This window comes from Elephas maximus, chromosome 2 (genome assembly GCF_024166365.1).
Source record: "Elephas maximus indicus isolate mEleMax1 chromosome 2, mEleMax1 primary haplotype, whole genome shotgun sequence".
In the NCBI taxonomy this organism is placed as follows: Eukaryota; Metazoa; Chordata; class Mammalia; order Proboscidea; family Elephantidae; genus Elephas; species Elephas maximus.
In genome coordinates this window covers 188,068,227-188,091,697 of record NC_064820.1, presented here as the reverse complement: position 1 = coordinate 188,091,697, position 23,471 = coordinate 188,068,227, and the positions used below count along the sequence as shown (strand labels likewise).

General features: G+C 38.4%; 1 protein-coding gene across 4 annotated transcripts in view; it reads right to left on the bottom strand.

Moving 5' to 3' along the window:
* The window catches only part of SPDL1 (spindle apparatus coiled-coil protein 1), a 40,079-nt gene extending 17,611 nt beyond the window's left edge, over window positions 1-22,468 (bottom strand). For 2 of the 4 annotated variants that reach the window (XM_049874290.1, XM_049874287.1), the window contains exons 1-8: window positions 22,329-22,468; window positions 17,333-17,514; window positions 11,661-11,837; window positions 9,087-9,281; window positions 8,343-8,492; window positions 8,149-8,247; window positions 7,962-8,072; window positions 2,624-2,764 (exon numbers count right to left, since the gene is read on the bottom strand). In XM_049874290.1, coding sequence (XP_049730247.1) covers window positions 2,624-2,764; window positions 7,962-8,072; window positions 8,149-8,247; window positions 8,343-8,492; window positions 9,087-9,281; window positions 11,661-11,837; window positions 17,333-17,491 — 1,032 coding nt within the window. In that variant the 5' untranslated portion in view covers window positions 17,492-17,514; window positions 22,329-22,468. Of the gene's footprint in view, window positions 1-2,623; window positions 2,765-7,961; window positions 8,073-8,148; window positions 8,248-8,342; window positions 8,493-9,086; window positions 9,282-11,660; window positions 11,838-17,332; window positions 17,515-21,925; window positions 22,264-22,314 lie in introns of those variants that run through there. The other 2 variants (XM_049874288.1, XM_049874289.1) reach the window with 2 other exon arrangements.
* Window positions 22,469-23,471: the final 1,003 nt, after the last annotated feature.

Here is a 23,471-nt window from a genome sequence, read left to right as displayed (position 1 = left end):
AATTAGGCAACTGGAAACTCCTAAAAGTCGGACACCAATGCTCATTCAAAGACTTCACCAAAAGAGTAAAAAGATGACCTACAGACTTGGAAAAAGTTTTTAGCTATGACATCTTTGATCAGCATCTGATCTCTAAAATCTACATGTTACTGCAAAAACTCAACTACAAAAAGACAACCCAGTTAAAAAATGGGCAAAGGATATGAACAGACACTTCACTAAAGAAGACATTCAGGTAGCTAACAGATACATGAGGAAATGCTCACGATCATTAGCCATTAGAGAAATGCAAATCAAAACTACAATGAGATTCCATCTCACTCCAACAAGGCTGGCATTAATCTAAAAAATACAAAATAATACATGTTGGAGAGGTTGCAGAGAGATTGGAACATTTATACACTGCTGGTGGGAATGTCAAATGGTACAACCACTTTGGAAATCCATTTGGCACTCCCTAAAAAGCTAGAAATAGAACTACCATATGATCCAGCAACCCCACTCCTTGGAATATATTATAGAGAAATAAGAACTTTTACACGAACAGATATATGCACACCTATCTTCAATGCAGCACTGCTGACCATAGCAAAAAGATGGAAGCAACCAAGATGTCCATCAATGGATGAACAGATAAATAAATTATGGTATATTCACACAATGAAATACTATGCATTGATAAAGAACAGTGAGGAATCTGTGAAACATTTCATAACATGGAGGATCTGGAAGGCATTACGATGAATGAAATTAGTCAGCTGCAAAAGGACAAATATTGTATGAGACTACTATTATAAGAACTCAAGAAATAGTTTAAACAGAGAAGAAAATATTCTTTAATGGTTATGAGATGGGGGAGGTAGGGAGGGAAAGGGGGATTCACAAATTAGATAGTAGACAAGAACCAATTTAGGTGAAGGGAAGGACGACACGCAATACAGGAGAGGTCAGCACAACTGAACTAAACCAAAAGCAGAGAAGTTTCCTGAATAAACCGAATGCTTCGAAGGTCAGCATAGCAGGGGCAGGGGTTTGGGGCCCAGGTTTCAGGGATCATTTTGGTCGACTGGCATAATAAAAGGTATTAAGAAAACACTCTGCATCCCATTTTGGAGAGTGGCCTAGGGGGTCTTAAATGCAAGCAAACGGCCATCTACGTTGCAATAATTGGTCTCAACCTACATGGAGCATAGGAGAATGAAGAACTCCAAAGACACAAGGTAAATATGAGCCCAATAGTCAGAATGGGCCACATAAATTAAAGACTACATCAGCCTGAGACCAGAACTAGATGGTACCCAGCTACAACTGATGACTGTCAAGACAGGGAGCACAACGGCAAATCTCCAAAGTAGCAGGAGAGTAGTGGGATACAGAACCAAAATTCTAGTAAAAAGATCATACCTAATGGTCTGACTGAGACTAGAGGGACCCCAGAGGCCATGATCCTCAGACCTTTTGTTAGCACAAGACAGGAACCATTCCCAAAGCCAACTCTTCAGACAGGGATTGGACTGGGCTATAAGACAGAAAATGATGCTGGTGAGGGGTGAGCTTCTTGGGCCAAGTAGACACATGAGACTTTGTGAGCAGTTCCTGTCTGGAGGGAAGATGTGAAGGCCAAGGGGGACAGAATCTGGCTGAATGGATGTGGAAACACAGGGTGGAGAGAAGGAATGTGCTGTCTCCTTAGGGGTAGAAAAACTAGGAGTATATAGCAAGGTGTATATAAGGTTTTGTATGAGAGACTGACTTGATCTGTAAACTTTCACTTAAAGCACAATAAAAAAAAAAGATTTTATTAAGAATTCCAGTTGCCACAGAATGTTGGACAGTATGACACAGCTAACTTCTACTGTATATCCAATAAGAAATGGAGAAGGGTAACGGCACTGAAAAATAATCAATTACATGCAACGGAAATAAATTTCATTGACATAATGTTGAGTGGAAGACAGAAGCGAAAGTATATACTAAATGACTCTATATAAATTAAGAGTATTTGTACATGTAATGCTCACACGAAGTCAGGAGGAGAGAGTACTCATTTAAAAGGAGTATGACAGAGCCTTACAGAGAGCTTGAAATATTCTATATCATGATATAGGTGATAATTACATGGGTGTATAGATATGTTAAAAAGCACTGACTTCTACACCAAAGACTTGAGCATCAGAGTTCAGAATCGAACCCACCAGGTATAACGTACACATAATAATGAGGCAATAACAATAGCGAAAATGGGGTAGGTTTGACTCTACTAAAAGAAGCAATAGTCAAAACTGAAAAGCAAAAACAGACCAGAGGAATAAAATAATTTAAATATTTGGTCGTTCTCAACTGAAACTAAAAAGCTAATTATATAATAAAGAAACCTATTTGAATTAGGGAAACCCTGGTGCCGTAGTGGTTAAGAGCTACAGCTGCTAATCAAAAGGTCAGCAGTTGGAATCCACCAGGTGCTCCTTGGAAACCCTACGGGGCAGTTCTACTCTGCCCTATAGGGTCGATATGAGTCGCAATCACCTGGACAGCAACAGGTTTTTTTTTTTTAATTCGAATTAGAAGTATCAAGATATTCAAACCAAAATTTGGCTGCACTTTTAAAAGGTGTTAGACATACCTTAAATTTCTCCAGATTTCTAATTTCACCTAATAGATGTTTTATTTCACCATTCTTCTGCTCCAACATGGCAAACAACCGTTCCTGCTGCTCAAATTCAGTTTGAGACCCTTTCATCTGTAGCAATGTGGCAATTTGCAACTAGGAAAAAAAAAAATTAACCTTCAATAAAAATCAGTGGGGAGAACACAATTTTCAAAGATAATATAAGTGGCAGAACTCATATTTTGAGCTCATTTTGGAAACTAATTAGCTTTTTTAGTCTAAAAATTTTAAAACATTTGTATCAACAACGTTCATCATAGATTCCTAACAAAGGAGTATTTATTTTGACTATGTACTTATGCATGGTATCTTAAGCCTATAACAGAATTATCTGTACTTTTGCTAAAATAAAATTAATGGCTGTAGTTTGGAAACAGGGCAGTTAATGATAAGTAAGCCTGGCCAAATGCTCTTTACTCCTCATATGCACTCTCATTACGGTTCTGATGGGGCTTCTCAATTTTAAATTGCCTTCAATAGTGTTGTTGTTAAGTGCCCCTGAATCAGTTCTAACTCACAGCAACCCCATGTACAACAGAACGAAACACTGCCCAGTCCTACGTCATTCCCACAACCGTTGCTGTGCTTGAGCGCATTGTTGCAGCCACTATGTCAATCCATCTCACTGAGGGTCTTCCTCTCTCTTGCAGACCCACTACTTTACCAAGCATGATGTTGTTCTCCAAGGACTGATCCTTCCTGACAACATGTCCAAAGTATGTGAGACATAGTCTCACCATCCTTGCTTCTAAGGAGCATTCTGGTTGTACTTCTTCCAAGGCAGATTTGGAAGTCCAAGTCTTTTGGCAGTCCATGGTATATTCAATACTCTTCGCCAACACCACAATTCAAAGGAGTCAATTCTTCGGTTTTCCTTATTTATTGTCTAGCTTTTGGATGCATGTGAGGTGACTGAAAACACCATAGCTTGGGTCAGGCGTACCTTAGTCCTCAAGGTGACATCTTTGCTTTTTAACACTTTAACTTTAAAGAGATCTCTTACAGTTAATTTGCCCAATGCAATGTGTCTTCTGATTTCTTGACTGCTGCTTCCATGTCTAAGACAGACTAGGAAGGACCTGGTGGTCTACTTCTGAGAAGAATTAGCCAGTGAAAACCTTATGAATAGCAGCGAAACACTGTCTGATATAGTGCCAGAAGATGAGCCCCTCAGGTTGAAAGGCACTCAAAATACAACTAGGGAAGACTTGCCTCCACAAAGTAGAGTCAACTTTAACGACGTGGATGGAGTCAAGCTTTTAAGACCTTCATTTGCCAATGTGGCACAACTCAAAATAAGAAGAAACAGCTGCAAACGTCCATTAATAATCAGAACATGGAATGTAGGAAGTATGAATCTAGGAAAATTGGAAATCGTCAAAAATGAAATGGAATGCATAAAGATTGATATCCTAAGCATTAGTGAGCTGAAATGGACTGGTGTTGGTCATTCTGAATCCGACAATCATCCGGTCTACTATGCCAGAAATGACAACTTGAAGAGGAACGGCATGGCATTCATTATCAAAAAGAACATTTCAAGATCCACCCTGAAGCACAACGCTGTCAGCTGACAGGATAAGATCCATACGCTTACAAGGAAGACCAGTGAATACAACTATTATTCAGATTTACACATCAATCACTAAGGACAAAGATAGAGAAATTGAAGATTTTTACCAACTTCTGCAGTCTGAAATGGATCAAACATGTAATCAGGATGCATTGATAATTACTGGTAATGGGAATGCAAAACTTGGAAACAAAGAAGGATCCGTAGTTGGCAAATACGGCCTTGGTGACAGAAACGATGCCGGAGATCACATGATTGAATTTTGCAAGACCAAGGAGTTCTTCATTGCAAATACCTTTTTCACCAACATAAACAGATGGCATACACAGGAATCAAATCAACTACATCTGTGAAAAGAAACAATGGAAAAGCTCAGTATCATCAGTCAGAACAAGGCCAGGGGCTGACTGTGGATCAGACCATCGATTACTCATACGCAGGTTCAAGATGAAGCTGAGGAAAATTGGATCAAGTCTACCGAGAGCCAAAGTACGACCCTGAGTATCCCACCTGAATTTAGAGACCATTTCAAGAACAGATTTCACACGCTGAACCCTAATGACCGAAGACCAGACAAGTTGTGGATTGACATCAAAGACATCATGCACGAAGAAAGCATTAAAAAAGACAGGAGAGAAAGAAAAGACTTAAATGATGTCAGAAGAGACTCTGAAACTTGTTTTTGAATGTCGAGTAGCTAAAGCAAAAGGAAAAAACAATGAAGTAAAAAAGCTGAACAGAAGATTTCAAAGGGTGGCTTGAGAGGACAAAGTAAAGTATTATGATAACATGTGCAAAGACCTGGAGATAGAAAACCAAAAGGGAAGAACACGCTCAGCATTTCCCAAATTGAAAGAACTGAAGAAAAAATTCAAGCCTCGAGTTGTAATACTGAAGGATTCTGCAGGGAAGGTATTAAATAACGGAGGAAACATCAAAAGAAGATGGAAGGAATACACAGAATCACTATACCAAAAAGAATTGGTCGACATTCAACCATTTCAGGAGGTTTAACATATGATCAGGAACCCAAGGTACCAAAGGAAAAAGTCCAAGCTGCTCTGACGGCATTGGTGAAAAACAAGGCTCCAGAAATTGACAGAATGCCAATTGAGATGTTTCAACAACGGGATGCAGCACTGGCAGCGCTCACTCATCTATGCCAAGAAATCTGGAAGAAACCTGGCCAACCGACTGAAAGAGATCCGTATTTATACCTATTCCCAAGAAAGGTCATCTAACTGAAGGTGGAAATTATTGAACAGTATCATTAATATCACATGCAGGCAAAATTTTGCTGAAGATCATTTAAAAGTGGCTGCCACAGTGTATCGACAGGGAACTGCCAGAAATTCAGGCCGGATTTAGACGAGGACATGGAACCAGGGATACCACTGCTGATGTCAGGTGGATCCTGGTTGAAAGCAGAGAATACCAGAAAGATGTTTACCTGTGTTTTATTGACTATGCTAAGGCATTCAACTGTGTGGATCGTAATAAATCATGGATAACACTGCAAAGAACGGGAATTCCGGAACACTTAATTGTGCTCATGTGGAACCTGTACATAGACCAAAAAGCTGTCCTTTGAACAGGACAAAAGAATACTGCATGGTTTAAAGTCAGTAACGGTGCACGTCAGGGTTGTATCCTTTCACCATACCTATTCAATCTGCCTGCTGAGCAAATAATCCGAGAAAGTGGACTATATGAAGAACGGGGCATCATCATTGGAGAAGACTTATTAACCACCATCGTTATGCAGATGACACAACCTTGCTTGCTGAAAGTCAAGAGGACTTAAAGCTCTTACTGATGAAGATCAAAGACCACAGCCTTCAGTATGGATTATACCTCAACATAGGGAAAACAAAAATCCCCACAACTGGACCAATAAGCAACATCATGATAAACAGAGAAAACATTGAGGTTGTCAAGGATTTCATTTCATAGTATTAAGTAGGGGAAATTAAGCTACTCCATTTACAAATGTGAGATTCACAAATGACAAAAATGGAAAAAGAAAGTAAAAGACAATCTAAGGATATACCATGTTCTTATTTTTTAGAGCATCAATCAACTCACCTAATTACGACTCCACCGAAATCTGGAGTTGCATAGAAATTGGAAGGAAGTTAACACCCCCTGCCTCCACCCCCAAAACTAAATCCATTGCCATTGACTTGATTCTGACCCATAACGAGGCCACAGGACAGAGTAAAGCTGCTCCATACGGCTTCTAAGGCTGCAATCTTTATGGAAGCAAACTGCCGCACCTTTTTCCTGCAGAGCAGCTGGTGGGTTCAAACTGCTGACCTTTCAGGTTAGCAGCTGAGTGCTTAATCACTTGACCACGAGGGTTCCTGGAAGGGAGTCAACTAGAATCTAAATCTAGTGTTCTTTTATGTCTAAAAAGCATCAGTTAGTTAAACACCCTTTTGAGTAAAGCAAGCAAGGATATGAGGTTGCAGGTAGGTTTAAGAGAGAAAGACGATTTTTAACATTTTAAAGTATATCCTGCTTCACACTGGAGGCTAGGCACATTTTGTCTAAGAAGATTCAGAATGCTATTAGTCTCTAATGACAATTTGGAACATCCTGGGAACATTGGGAGATTCAGAGTAGTAGCCCAACAAATACTGAAAGAAAACGAAGAGTTGATACGAGAAAATGTGCACAGAAATCAATCCCAGAAAGGGGAGAACATCAGTAAACTAGGCAGCACAGTCTGGAAATCCTTAGTCATAAAACCCACAGATACTATTTTATTAAGTAAGCACTTGCTTATTTGCCAAGCACCAAAGAAGCATTTTACTATACTCCTTTAACTCTAAGGACAATTCTAAGAGGCAGGTTCTATCACCTTCATTTCACACATAAGGTAACTGATATTCTAAAAAATAAAAATACTTGTCCAAGGTCACACGGCTCACAGGTAACAGAACTAGGATTCAATCTCAAGTTCACCTAACTCCAAAGCTTAATCATGGACCCTTCTCATGTCTTTGATATATCCCATCAGCCTGGATAAAAGGAAAGAAACCTTTCCAGGTTTCCAGCTACCACCTGAGGAGGGTCAGGCACAACAGATCAAGGACAAGGATTATAAAGGCTGTACAATACTGGACTCTCCTAACTTCCACAAGTTTGTTTTTCTCTTACCTCTGCTTGACTACAATGATGACCAGAAAACCCGTTAAAAAGGCCTATGTGCTTGACTTGAGATGCTGTGAGGAAAAGGGACACTCAAGAATCAATATTTCACTCTATAGTAAGCCTTTGTGGAAGAACTGCAGAATGGTGAGACAGCTCATTTTAGTTTAAGTAGGAACCCAAAGCTGTGCTCAGAAAGACACCAGACCAAGAGCAGGCAATTAAAATGTTTTAATTCTCTTTCCCCACTCTACAAAGATAACTCCCTAACAAGGTTAGTGAGTTACCATAAAAAAAAAAAAAAAAATTATATATACACACACACATATATATACCAGTGATGCTAAATATACTAATACTAAACTTTTATTCCAGGATTAACTTTTAAAAATAAAATATAAATGGATCTTTTGCTCAATTAAAAAAAATACATACATGTAATTATATGTGGTTCTTGAAATAATTATATAAGTACATTCCTTGAAGGAAAAGATGGTTTCTTTGATATATTTATACACGTAATACAAAATACATTTTAATAAACCTTTAATGGCTGTAATTCTATACCTTCATTCTTTGCATCTGTTCTCTATTAAATGCATTTTGTTTCTTTAGGGACTGATACTTGACTTTCACACTGATAAGCTCACGTTCCATTGCTGCCCTTCGATCTTCCACCTACAAAATATTAAAATGTTTGATTGTTCTTTTTGTAAGTGAAAGGCCAATTTATTCATTAAATATTTGTAAGTACCTCTGCAAACAAAGAGTTGCCTTTACTACTGGGGTCTAAGGCTTGCTGGAGTGCCTGGTCCAACTGCACTTGAAGATCTTGATTTGCTACACGAGCTTTCTAAATTCAAAAGAAAACAATTTAGCTAACAGAGATTAGATCAACAAGAATAACAGCTTATTAGAGAAAAGATGGTGTTACTATGACCATAATACCTCTAACGCATTGCAGTAAGACACTGCTTCTTTTTCTCTCTCCTGTTTTTCTTCTTTAAGTCGGTCTACCTGGCGCAGTAAGTTGTTATTAAGAAGCTCTAGTTGTTCTTGTCTGTACTGTAGTTCATTCACTTCTTCTTTGAGGGCGGTCTATTGAACAGAAATTGAAAAATAAGGCACTCTCTTGAATAATCTTTCATTTAGCAGCTGCTCAGTTTATTCATCAGTGGTGGTCACACCCAAAACCAGAATTAAAGAACTAGTCAAAGGTTAGGAGGTACATAATAAAATAATAAAAATTCCTGACGTTTTCAGCAGGGAACCAAACAAAAGGCTCTAGAGATCACCTTTTCCCCCTATGAACTTATGGCTTTAATTTTTAATTAATCTCAGTGTGCAATAATAAAAACCTTCATGTGTATTTCAATTTCCACTGCACCAACATTTTATATTAAGCTTTTATGACACAGGATCAGAATAAACACCTCTAAATTTCATGCAGAGATTTCATTACTCTAAAGGTAAACTCTGCCGTACATAATCATATAATCTGAAACTATACCATGCACAAATGTAATCCATCTAAAAACTTTGTAAAACATTTTTAATTACTCCGGTCAAAGTTAGGCCAAAAAATGTTTCCACCTTAAAACTAGCTCATAAGGATTATTATAAAAAAACACATAAGGAATACTCAAAAAAAAAAAAAAAAAAAAACCAAGAAAGCCCATCCATAAAAATTACCTTCACACTTTCCATTTCAGTCAACTCCATTTGAAGACCTAGCATCTCTGAAGACATGCTTTCATGTACACGTTCAGACATCATCCGCATTTCCTCTGACTTAGAAGACAGCAGCTCCTTCTGATGGTCTACTTTGTGCTTTAGCTGCTTTTCATTGAGCCTAGCTTCATCTAATTCAGCTTTCAGTTTTTCTAACTGAAGTTAAAAAAAAATTTGCCATCTTATGAATCAAAAGGTAATGAGTCATCAAAATATACAACCGCAGTACAAGATGTTCTGATATCTGCAGGTTAACTGCTTTGGAAAAGAGTCAAGCTGAACAAACCTATCTTATTACCCTTTCTAAAATGTCGGTTTCTAAATCTTGGGAAACTGAGAATATGTAGCTTAAAGAGAAAAGTACAGCAGAAGAGTGAAGCTTTAGGGTCAAACCTAGGTTTGAATCCTTCCTTGGGGAAGTTACTTAACCTGTCTAAGCTTCATTCCTTATATGTAAAACAGGTAAGTAAATGATGGTGCCTACCATTACTGGGTAATTGTGAGGTCAGAGGAATAAAACATTCAGCACAGTGCTTAGCATTCACTAAATGGTGAATAAATGGTGAATTTTAACAATAAAAAGCTGTCTTGATGTCTAGGGTTATTATTATTTACACTGAATTATATTCAATAAAGTCTTAGCATCTCTTAGAACATACCCTAGTATTTGTTTCTTATTTAAAAATAAAAGCCTCTTAGCATATTTCTTTTCCCTTTTCTATTTACATGATGTTAAATAAAAACTTCAGATGCATGACTATGTAGAAATACAGGCATCTTTCTGAAAAACATGACTGACTGATCCAAACATACTGCATAATGATACTATTGGGGTTTTCTGTTTGGCCAATGCTACTTATCTTCTGGAGTCCCTGGGTGGCAAAAAGAGTTAAACAACAGACCACTAACTGAAAGGGTGGCCGTTCAAATCCACACAAAGGTGCCTTGGAAGGCAGGCCTGGTGATCTGCTTCCAAAAGGTCACAGCCTTGAAAACCCTATGGAGCGTAGTTCTACTCTAACACACACGTAGTCACCATGAGTTGGAATCAACTTGACAGCAACTAACAACAACAACAGGCATCTTTTAACAGACAGTGATATGCCTTGTTTTATAAACACACAAATAATCCACACAAGTAATCAGAGTAGGCAGCCAATACATGAAGTGATTTGAGAACATCAACAAGGCTGAAAATATTTTTGACTGATTGATTCTTTTCTCCACCAAAAAGCCATTTCAAAAAACGGCCTTTCCACAGTTCCTGAATATTTCCAATATCACTCCATTTTTTGTTTAGGTAATGAAAGTTACTGATAAAATGAAAATACCACCCAGGAAAAAAAACATAATGCATCATTATTAGTCATTAGTGCCACGACTGAGATTAGTCGCAGACAAGCTACATTACCATCTGCTCCCGTGGTATATAAGATGATTCTAAGTGTTACACAAAATCATATTTTCACAGTTAAGTTTATTTTACTGGATATTAGGAAAATACATAACTACCTCAAACATGTAATTTCACTGATTTACAATGAGAAAATATTTAAAAAGTGGGTGACTTTAATGAGAAATTAATATTGGTGGCACAGAGACAGAGGAAAGTCGTAGAAGGTGCTACATAAAAAAGTGAAAATTGGAAAACAGAATTCTGAGAAAACAAGACAAGAGTCAGGCAAGTTTTGCTATAGAGGGATCTGGAAAAGTCTGTACAAAGAGGAGCCATGATAAAAGGTCTGGATTCCTTAAAAGTGGCCTGAAGGCACTGGGTAGTTGGGGGTGCCAAAAGGGAATGGGTAATTATTGCACTCTCATTATATACTTTGTATTTATGCTTGAAACGGAGCCAATATAATATGTGTTTAGATTAAGTACAGTGGTTCAGTAACACAGGCTTTGTAGTCACACTGCCTCAGTTCAAATCTTGGTTAGCAATTTCTAGCCCTGTAATTTTGGCCAATTTGCTCAATTTGTCTAAACACTGGTTTTCTCATTTGTTACCTGGAGATAATAATGGTACCTCTCTTACAGAGTTGTTCTTAGAACTGCGTGGTGTAGTAGGTCACATGTATTTGTTTATCTTCAATAAACGAATTATAAAATACCAATTCTAATGTACATCATTACAAGAACCTATTGGTTTCTTCAGGGGAATCGCAAAGCATGCCACGAGTTGCAGTAGGGGGTAAGGGACTAGTCTTTCTGCAAGGGGACTGCTTTACTATGTACTGTAAGCAAGGAGGTGGTGCTGCTCACTACCCATGACTATGAAACCAACCCTCCATCACAAATAACCAGTTATAAAAATTAGGGAATTACATTTAATTTAATTAGTTAAATATTACTTATACAAGTCCCTTAGGTAAATTCCTGTTTTCAGTGTTTCCGTCCGCAACATTAAGATAATGTAGCATTTGACCTTAGGTATTTTGCATAGGTGATATTCAAGAAAATCTTCACCACCTAAAGTTTACAGATAGCTGCATAAACATGGAACATTTTTGCTCTGAAATACATAGACATCCAAACCTTATTTTTTAGCTCATTCACTTCCTGCCCATGGCGCCTGCTCAGTTGTTCTTCTAATTTCTCCAAATGCATTTTTTGTTGTTGTTTAACAGCTTCACATTCAGAACTCAAACTTTCTAACATTCGACTCTTGAGCTCAACTTCTCTCTGAAGAGTGTATTTTTCTTGTTCGTAATTCTGAAAGCAGATTCAGTTACAATTCAACTAAATATAGCTTAAAGCCATCATATACAAACAGTTCTCACACACAAGCAGTTCTCACCTTTAACTATTTTATTCCTAGTTTCACAAGTGCAAGTAACAACTATACATTAAATACGAAATGACTTTATAGCTAATCAGTCTTAAGCCCCTAAGGAGTATTTTGAAACTGCACTGAAGTCCACGCTAAGGATCCAATAATTGCTTCTATGCCCTATCAAGGAAGTAAAAAGCGCCCAGTGGCATGTCAATGTGTCAAGTAATCTCTACTACAAAAAAAAAAAAAGAAAGATTTAATAGCACTCAAGTTTTTCTAGTAAGAGTTACTTGGTTTGATAATGAGATGCTCTCCTTGTAGCTCCGAACAAAATGAAGAAATAAGAGGAATGGGTGAAAAGGAGAAATACTGAATTAAACCTTACTTTCAGAATGTAGTCATCTGAAAAATATTCACAAAATGACTTCTAGAATGAATACAGTGCTGAGACAAAAAGAGGACTTTTGCTCACAGAGGAGTTTAGAGCTAAAAAGAGTATCAGTTCAAACTCCATCAATAGACTTTAAAAAAATATTTTAAAAAACGGCTGAAACTTCACATTATTCCCCCAAAAGCCCTCCTATTTTATTTTACTGTACTTTAGGTAAAAGTTTACACACCAAATTAGGTTCTCATTTAACAATTTTTATACAAATTGTTCCATGACTTCGGTTACAATTTTCACAGTGTGTTAGCATTCTCATTATTTTAATTCTGTTTGTTGTTTCCACTGATCTAGCTTCCCTGCCCCTACCTGCCTTCTCACCTTTGTTTTTGGGTAAATGTTGACTATTTGGTCTCAAACAGTTGATTGTTTAAGGTAGTACATTACCCAAGGGTGAGACTGTTTATTTTGTAAGCAAATCTATTATTTGGCTGAAAGGTGACCTCTGGGAGTAGCTTCAGTTCCAACTTCAAATAACATCTTAGGGTGATAATATCATAGGTTCCTCCAAGTTCTATTGGTCCAGTACGAGTGGCCTTCTTTAGGAATTTAAATTTTGTTCTACATTTTTCTCCCTTTCTACCTGGGACCTTCTATTATGTCCTGGGTTAGAACTGTTGGTAACGATAGCCGGGCACCACCTAGGTCCTCTGGTCTCAGGCTAGAAAAGGTTGTAGTTCATGTGGGCTATTAGTCCAGTGGACTAGTTTCTTCTTTGAGTCTGGTTTCCTTAATTGTCTTTTGCTCCATACAGGTAGAGACCAACAGTTATATCTTAGGTGGCCACTCACAAGCTTTTAAAACCCCAGATGCTATTCACCAAACTAGGATGTAGAACATTATTTTTATGAACTATGGTATTTTTTTTTTATGGTATGCCAATTAACTGAGTTGTCCCACGAGACTACAGTCCTAAGCCTTTTAACCCAGTAAACCAAGCCCTCAAGGTGTCCAGATATATTTAGGAAGTTTCCACAACTATGCCCCCATATGCTTTATATAGACATGAATATATATGCAGCACACTCAAACATGTAAGCACATATGCCTAGAGGTACACCTATATGTTTACGCGCATGTACTCACATATGCATACGTATATACCTACGTGACCAAGCTCATAGTTTTTGGTTGTTGTTCCTGTTGCAAAACTGTGTATGTTACAGCATTTACTGAAATTGTCCCTTACTCTTGCATACTTCTTAGAGCTTTCATTTGCTTTGGTCAAATTGTACGGACTTAACCCATAATGGGTACTGCCTTTCCCATCACCAAAAATGTCAAGTGTCTACTATCTAGAAAGTGATTCCCTCCCTTTCCCCCTCCCATCCCTGGTAACCATCAAAGAACATTGGTTTCTGTGTGTATTTCTATTCTTGACTTTTTATAAAAGTGAGACCATATAATATTGGTCCTTTTGTAACTGACTTATTTCACTCAGCATGATGTCCTCCAGATTCATCCATGTTAAAAGATGTTTCAAGGGCTCCTCATTATTCTTTATAGTTTCATAGTATTCCATTGTATGCATGTACCACAATTTGTTTATTCATTTATCTGTTGATGGGCACTTAGGTTGTTTCCACCTTTTTGCTACTGTGAATAATGCTACAATGAACACAGGTGTGCATATGTCGATTTGTATCACCACTCTTTTATCTCTAGGATATACACCTAAGAGTAGGATTGCTGGACCATAAGGTATTTCTATTTCTAGCTTTTTGAGGAAGCACCATACCGTTCTCTATAGTGGCTGTACCATTTTACATTCCCACCAGCAGTGTATAAGAGTTTCAATCTTTTCACAACCTCAGCAGCATTTTTGTTGTTTTTCAACAGTGTCATTTCTGAAGGGGTAAGACAGTATCTCATTGTAGTTTTGACTTGCATCTCTCTAATGGCTAATGATCATGAACATCAGCTCATGTGTTTGTTAGAGGCCTGAATGTCCTCTTTGGTAAAATGGCTATTCATGTCCTTTGCCCATTTGAATGGATTATTTGTCTTCTTGTTGTTGACGTTTTCTATATATTTTAGAAATTAGACCCCTATCAGATATGTTGTTACCAGAGATTTTTCCCAGTCTGTAGGCTCTCTTTTTACTCTTGGTAAAGTCTTTTGATGAGCATATGTACTTAATTTTTAGGAGGTCCCAGTTATCTAATTTATCTTCTGTTGTTCGTGCATTTTTAGTTGTGTCTGATAGACTATGCCAAAAATTAGGCCCCCTATTTTGTCCCTATGTTATCTTCCAGGAACTTTATAGCGTTAGCTTTAACATTTAGGTCTTTGATGCATTTTAAGTTAGTTTTTGTGTTTAGTGTGAGGTATGGATCCTGTTCTATTTTTCTACAAATGGACATACAGTTTTGCCAGCACCATCTGTTAAAGAGGCTGCATCTTTCCCATTGACTGGATTTCAACCCTTTGTCAATTTACTTCTGGGTTCTCAACCAGGCTGTTTTGATTACTATGGCTGTATAAGTTATGAGATCGGGAAGTGTGAGGCCTTCTACTTTGTTCTTCTTCAATATTGTTTGAGCTATTTGGGTTCTCTTTCCTTTCCACATAAAGCTCGAGATTAGTTTTTCCATATCCTTAAAGAATGTTGTTGGGATTTGGATTGGAATTGTATCTATAGATTGCTTTGGGTAGCATTGACATTTTCCAATGTTAAGTCTTGCAATCCATGAGCATGGACTGTTTTTCAATTTATGTAGATCACTTTTGGTTTCTTGCAGAAGTATCTTATAGTTTTTCTTGTGTATGTCTTTTATATCCCTGGTTAGGTTTATTCCCAGATATTTTATCCTTTCGTGGGCTACTGTAAATGATATTATTTTCTTGATTTCCTTTTCAGTGTTCTCCTGGTTAGTTCAAAATAGTGAAGCCCTTCTATTTTAAAAGAAAGCAAACAGAACCTTAATTGTTAAACTAGCATTTAAATTAGGGAATACTGTCAATCTACCAAAACAATCGACTACAGTACAACTTTATTTTCTACCATTAGTGAAATTTCTAAACTTTACTTTGCCTTTAGACCTTGGTACTGTGTTCTTGGTCAAGAACAGTAATATACAAAAAAATAAGGATTTCCATTAAATATTTTTAGATGCTAGCTTTATAATTTTGGAATACAAGTTTAAATATAAGTTAAGAGTGTTTACTAAACAACTGATTAATTCATTCTTTCAATCGATATTTAATACATGTGCCAGGCACTAGGGACACAGTAGATTGACAACACTCCCTGTCAGGGAGCTTATAATTTGGAGGTAATTAACACTGCAGAGAATTAAGAGTGAATGGTGTTAACTTTACATGACATAGTCAGGGAAGGTGACACTTAACTGAAACCTAAATGCTGAGGACTCAATACATGAAGAGTAGAGGATGAACATTTCAGGAGGCGGCAACAGGTAGTACAAAGCCCATAAAGTAGAACTAGTATAGCTAAGAACAAGGGGAAGTAGTTTGACATGAGGTCAAGAAGGTTGGCAGAATCAGATCATACAGGGATCAGCAAACCACAGTAAGGGCTCAGGTTTCGTCATAAATGTAACGAGAAGCCGTTATATGGTTTTTAGCAGGGCTATGACATGATGTCTTGTGTATTTTTCAGCGACTGCTCTGGCTGCTGTGTAAAGGATGAATTGCACGAATGGCAACAATAGGAGCAGGCAACCTGGTCAGAAGGCCATAGCAGTAGTTTAGGGGGACAGATGATGGTGACTTGGACTAGAGCAGCAGTAGGGTAGATAGATATTTTGTAGGTCAAGTTCTTAGAACTTTATGGTGAATCGAGCATAAGAAATAAGGGAAAGAGCATCTGGGGTCTTAAAAGCTTATGAGTGGCCATCTAAGATACTCCACTGGACTCTTCCCATTAGGAGCAAGGGAGAATGAGGAAAACCAAAGACACAAGGGAAAGATTGGTCCAAAGGACTAATGGACCACACTACCACAACCTCCACCACACTGAGTCCAGTACAACTAGATGGTGCCCAGCTAACATCACTGGCTGTTCTGACAGGGATCACAAGAGAGGGTCCCAGACGGAGCTGGAGAATAAAGTAGAACAATATTCTAACTCACAAAAAATAATCAGACTTACTGGCCTGACAGAGACTGGAGAAACCCCGAGAGTATGTCCCCCAGACATTCTTACAGTTCAATAATGAAGTCATTCCTGAGGTTCACCCTTCAGCCAAAAATTAGACAGGTCCATAAAACAAAATAAGACTAACTGGGCACACCAGCCCAGGGGCAAAGACTAGAAGGCAAGAGTGGACAGGAAAGCTCATAATAGGGAACCCAAGGTTAAGAAGGGAGAGTGTTGACATTTCGTGGGGTTGGTAACCAATGTCACGGAAAATATGTGTGCTAATTGTTTAATGAGAAGCTAGTTTGTTCTATAAACATTCATCTAAAGTACATATAAAAAAAAAAAAGAAATAAGGAAAAAAAGATATAGAGTAAAACTCCTACAGTTTTGACTCAAGCAATCTAATAAATTTATTTACTAAAGAAACTTGCAAGAGATTGGTTAGTGGACAGGGAATCAAGTATTTTGACTGTTTACCTTAAGTCTGAGTTAGCCATTAGTGGGCAACTGAACACACAAGTCTGGACTTCAGGTGAGAAATAAAGGCTTGGCATAGATTTGAGTGTCACAGGTCATTTAAATGTTATTTAAAGTTACCAAACAAGATGAGGCCACCTGGGAAGAGTATAGACAGACAACAAATCTAAGGTCTATTACGTAGTAAAGAAGGCAATTATAATCTAATTTTTCCAAGTCAGAAGACACTGGGTTGAAAAGAATATTAGGAATTCATTTAGTTTTTCCACTTCATTACGGCTAGGGACAAGGTGGGAACTAGACTAAAATCTTCCAAACAGAATAAAATAAATATTAATAATTGCTAGACAAGACTCATCTTCAATAGCTAAGCACAACCCTTTAAACTGAGGCGTGCAGAGTCCTACCTCAGTCATGGTCATCATTTCATTACGACACTTATCCAGTTGATTCTGCAGTTCATTTTGGCTCTCCACTAGCTGTAAACCGTACTGTGCAGCTTTTAGTCGCTCTTCTTCAACCTCTTTGAGCTTGGATCGAAGATCTGCGATTATATCTGCCTCCATGTTCTTCTCCTGTTTTTAGCCTACTGTAAACAAAGGAAATAAAACTGTTTAAGCTTAAACAAAAAATGTTCTACAATGATATCGATAATAAAATATACTGAATACTACTGCTATGTAACAACAGTGTTATGATTTTCTACCTGACTTATAAGTGGTCAAATATGCATCCTCGTTCTATTTTGTTACCTGATTTAAGACCATATCAAACAGAAAAAAGATGAATGCATTTAAATTTGTTTCTAAGAAATTCAGCATGAGGAAGCTGTTTGGTTATTGTGTGCTAAGCTTCCTTAAAACGCTAAGGTAGGGTGGGTCTCATTATGTTACTATACATATAATCACAGTAAAGAGAACAACGAAAGAAATCAAGAAAACTTATAGTATGATGACTGCTACTTAAAATGTAAAAAGGCAGCTTTTTTCCCCACAAATATCAACCTGAATGCATTAACTTTTCTTTATTGAAAATAGACTCACTAGTATTTTCCTAGTTATTCATGAAAGCATACAAAATAAGAACTATGTTCAGGGTAATTAAAAGACATTGTTCTCATTCTAGATTTTCAAAGAAGGGCAAACACTATACATATAAACATTCCACTTTAACTCAACCTCAGTCACTATCCTTCCCTATCTGGTTCTAGCCTCTTAGGCCAGACTCAAGCTTAACTTTGCCTTCAAAGAGCACCAGGCCATTACTAAAGTATTCCTCCATGTCTCCAATCATAGCATCTAACAACACCAACAACAACATTTACTGAAAATGTACCATTTGCCAGGCTGTTGTGGTTAGGTGCTGTCGAGTTGGTTCTGATTCATAGCGACCCTATATACAACAGAATGAAACACTGCTCGGTCCTGCGCCATCCTCACAACCGTTGCTATGTTTAAGCCTGTTGTTGCAGCCACTGTGTCAATCTATCTCGTTGAGGGTCTTTCTCTTTTTCACTGCCCCTCTTACTTTACCAAGTATGATGTCCCTCTCCAGGGACTGGTCCCTCCTGATAACATGTCCAAAGTATGTAAGACCAAGTCTCACCATCCTCCTTTCTAAGGAACATTCTGGATGTACTTCTTCTAAGACAGATTTGTTTGTTCTTCTGGCAGTCCGTGGTATATTCAATATTCTTTGCCAACACTATAATTCAAAGCCATCAATTCTTGTTTTTCCTTATTAATTGTCTAGCTTTCACATGCATATGAGGCAAATGAAAATACCTGAAATACCTTGGTCCTCAAAGTGACATCTTTGCTTTTTAACACTTTAAAGAGGTCTTTTGCAACTGAATGAATAATTTCTTTGGGAGGATCAGCACAAAGCTGGTTCCTATGAGGTGGAAGTTAAAGATGTCCCAAATGTCCAACTTTTCCAAACTCTGTACCACGTTATAGACTCTAACATCGACTATTCGTCCTCCCCTCAGTACTCTCCCTTCCATTTTTGGGTTCCATAATTTGCTGCAACATCTCACAGAATTCATGAATCATCAAAGAAATGGCTCACACGGTTGTGCAGGCCAGCAAGCCCCAAATTCATGGGTCAGGTGTCAAGCTGGAGGCTTCTCCTGACTCACTGGTTGCAGGGGCTGATGAACTCAAATCTGCAGGTCAGATGACAGGCTGCTGGCTCACAAGGCTGTGGAATCTGGCAAATTAGGTCACATAATAGGCTGCTGGCTCAAATTCAAAGAACCAGAGGTCAGATGATGACAGGCCAGGTGCAGGATCCACAGCAAGAGAGAGACCTTTGCCAGAGCAATCATATACATATCCATATATATATATACACACACATGCATATATATATGTATGTATACATATATACACATACACATATACATATATGTATATGAGCAAGGCAGTGCAAGGCTGTGACTTGAATAAGGATAGTAACTAGGGTAAGGGCGGTGACTTGAGTCACGCCATCTAGTAAGGCAGTGACTCAAGATGCATTCTACCCTAATTCTACCTCATTAATATACAGACAACTCATTCCCAAATGGGACCAAGATGCTAGGATTTACAACACATCACAAAATGTAGGATAATTACATTAGACCACAAAATGCAGGAAGATTACATCATTACATAACGGTCAAACCACTGAAAATCAAAGCCCAACCAAGTTGACACATAACTGTAACCATCACAGGTTGCATACACCTTATTTGCATTAGTAGCACGCAGTCCAATTCCCTTGGTGGGGCCACAAGCACACCATTTGCACAGTTCCACCCAATCACTGTGTAGGAGTCACAAAAATTATGGCTAGAAGGGCCATATTAAGTAATTCATTGCACTACGGCAATAGATTTGCCCAAGGCAATACATCGTTTCATTTCCTGAATGCTGCTTCTGTGGGCATTGATTATGGATCCAAGTAAAATGAAACTCTTGATAATTTCATTTGCCAGGCAGAGTGCTTCAGATGCTCCATCTCATTAAATTGTCTCGACGAGCTTGAGTTAAGTATTATTGTCATTTCCATTTACCAAAGAAAAAAACTTAAGCTAGTCTCAAAACACCCTAGCTAGGAATGTCCAAGGAAGCCAAACAAAGGTAATTCCCATTCGTTCAAAAGATTTCCTGGAATTCCTATTATGTGTCAGTCACTGTGCCAGTGTTAAAGACACAACGGCGACATCAAAACTAAGTGGAAAGTAGAAAGGCATTATATCAAATAATTGAACGATAAAGTTAGAAGTGTGGTAAGTACAAGAAGGAAAGATGTATGGTGCTACCTGAGCATACAAAATGGGTTTATGTTCTGCTCTGTATTTTCTCAATAACAAATTATTAAAAAAGTAAAATGAGGTAAAAATACAATGATGTCAGAGAAGTATCACTTCAAAGTGTCAGCAGTTTAAATTTCGAACGCAATCTTGAAGATTGTAGGCAATACTATAAAAAAGTTAAAAATAATAAGACTTCATTGAAAACTGCATTCTTCAGAAAAATATCAATGACATGGTCAGAGAACAACAGTTAAAAAGCTGATAAAAGTATGTAAACCTGTATCAAGATTAATTATTTTGCATGTGTTTTCTTTAATGTTCAGATAAGCAATATATACCTGGTGTCATGGATTGAATTGTGTCCCCCAAAAATATGTCAACTTGACTAGGTTCCCTTGTATGATTGTATGACTGTCTACCATTTTATCTTCTGATGTGATTTCCTCATGCATTGTAAATCCTATCACTATGATGTAATATGATGGATTAGTGGCAGTAATATTGATGAGGTCTACAAGACTAGGTAGTGCCTTATGGCAATCTCTTTTGAGATATAAAAGAGAGAAGTGAGCAGAGAGACATGGGACCTCATACCACCAAGAAAGCAGCCCCGGGAGCAGAGTGTATCCTTTGGACCTGAGGTTCCTGTGTCGAGATGCTCCCAGACCAAGAGAAGACTGATGACGAGGACCTTTCTCCAGAGCCTACAGAGAGAGAAGGCCTTCCCTGGAGCCGGCGCCCTGAATTTAGACTTGTAGCCTACTAGACTGTGAGAGAATAAATTTCTCTTTGTTAAAGCCATCATCCCCTTGTGGTATTTCTGTTATAGCAGCACTAGATGACTAAGACACCTAGATATGCTACTTTTATTATTTTTTTTAATAATTTTGTTTAAAATAGTTTTTAATAGAACTAATTTTATGTTCACCAATACATTAAAACTAATTTGTACTGTTGATCAATAAATATTTTAAAAAATTAAAAAGAAAGAAAAAAACCATACAGAGCAGTTTTACTCTGACACATATGCGGTCACCATGAGTTGGACTTAAAGGCAACTCGTCTGAATAACAACTAAAGCTAATATGTGTCAGGCATTGTGCTTGGTACTTTGCACACATTATCTTATTTAATCCTCTCAACAATCCCATGAGGTTGTGGTATTTCCCTCATTTTACACATGTGCAAACTGAAGCACAGAAATGTTAAATAACTTGCCCAGGGTTACTTGCTAGAAAGCAGCTAAGTCAGATGGGAACCAGGGAATTTATCTGGGAACATCTAATCACTTTGTGTACTGCCTCTCAGAGACATACCACACACACACTGAAAAAGTCAGACTGCCTGAGTTCTTATCTCTTCTCCACTACTCAATGGCTGCCTGAACCTGGACAACTCATTTCATTTTTTATTTTCTCATCTACAAAATTAGGAAAATAACACCTCTTAATATGGCTCTTGAGAGGATAAAATCAGATAATGGAAAAAAAGGCAGAGGGCAGAATCTGAAGACACAGTGGTCTAGTGCAGCGCTGTCCACCAGAAATATAATGCCAGACACATACGTGATTTAAAAAATTTTAGTAGCCACATTAAAAATTAGGAGAAATTAATCTTAATAATATTGTTTAAACCAATGGATCCAAAGTATTATCATTTCAACACGTAATCATCATAAAAACCATTAATCATATGTTACCTTTTTTTGGGTACTGAGTCCTCGAAGTCCAGTCTGCATTTTATATCTACAGCATTTCTCAATTCAGACAGCCACACCTGGCTAACGGCTATCCGTACTGGACAGAGCAGATCTAGCGTTTATCTTCATCACCATCATGAGGACCAGGCAGCAGACCTGACCTTGCATATTTATCCAGAATCCCGGAAGGCGACAGGCGACCCAACACAAGATTATGACCGGCTCGGAACCTGGTTCGTAAGAACTCAGAACCCGCTGGAGAAGCTGCTCTTGCTGATGCCCACGCCCCAGGTTTCCTTAGGCCCTGCTCCTGCCCCCCTAAAACCCCTCGCTACGCCGCTCCCACAACTCCTCTCCACACCCTTAGCCCACCAGCCCCTTGCCCCTACCTTTCTCTTCTCACCTTTCCCCTGATGCTGCGGCCGGCAGCTCGCGGTAAGAGCTCAAGACACCCAGATTCGTGACCGTAGCCACTTAACTACATAAACACCCATCCATTGCCTTAGCTCCCTTGCGGGTAGCGCCAGGCCTTTTTGAACGCAGTTGCCGCGATAACTCGCACTTCTCACGAGAAGTTCCGCCCAAGTCGCGCGCATAGGAAAAACCCGGAGGAACGTCGGACCGCGCGCCCCGGTCTCCTTACGGCGACTGCGCAAGGGCAGGAGGCGAGTTGTGGGCTTGGCGCAGGCGCAGAGACAGGTCCCTGGCGGGTCAAGTTTGCTGGTTACCTGGATCGTTTCTAAGTGTCCGCTTCTAGTTGGCGTGTGTTTTTTATGACATCGCCTTCGGAGGGACAGTGTCGCTACAAAACTAGGCTGTGGTCGGCCAGGGTCTGGTTGTGGAAAATCGCCATTGGCTCCTTCTGGTTGTGCCGGCCTCTTACAGCCTACGAATGGGATGGCCTGTGTGCTCTCTGAGGGTCCTTCGGTGTCTGGTAGTTCCAGGAATCTGAATCAGCCTGCCAGTGCCTAAAAGCATCATATGATAGAACGTATACAGTTATCATCCTAATGACGTTGACATTTGAGCCTTCACCTTCTGCCAGTGTGGTGCCAAATTTTATATGGATTATCTCATTTAAACCCGCAAACAGTTTGATGAGGTGTTTATTATTATCACCTCTCTTTTCTACAGAGGAAAGCAAAGCACAGGGAAGAAAAGTATCTTGTCCAAGTGGCAGAGCTTGAATTTGAACCAACGCAGTGTGTGTTTAATAGTAAAGAATTTGTTTTGTAAAGCTCAAAAATTTAAGCAACCAGAAATAATAATAAAATAAATTATTATTATTATTTTAGAAATAATAATAGCTAACATTTAATGAGCACTTCTGCGTCCTGGGAATTGTTATATGGATCATTTAGTGGTTTTGAGCCCATGGTTTTTTTACTTGGGTTGGCTTTACTGCCTCTTCTTTTCATCACTTTTTTCTTTTCTAACGGCCCTTCCCTATGAGCAAATAAATATAGTGTGATGGTTTCCATCTCAAAAAATAATAACCTCCTTTGGCCCTAATTAGCCAGTACCCCATTTATTTACTTCTCTTTAT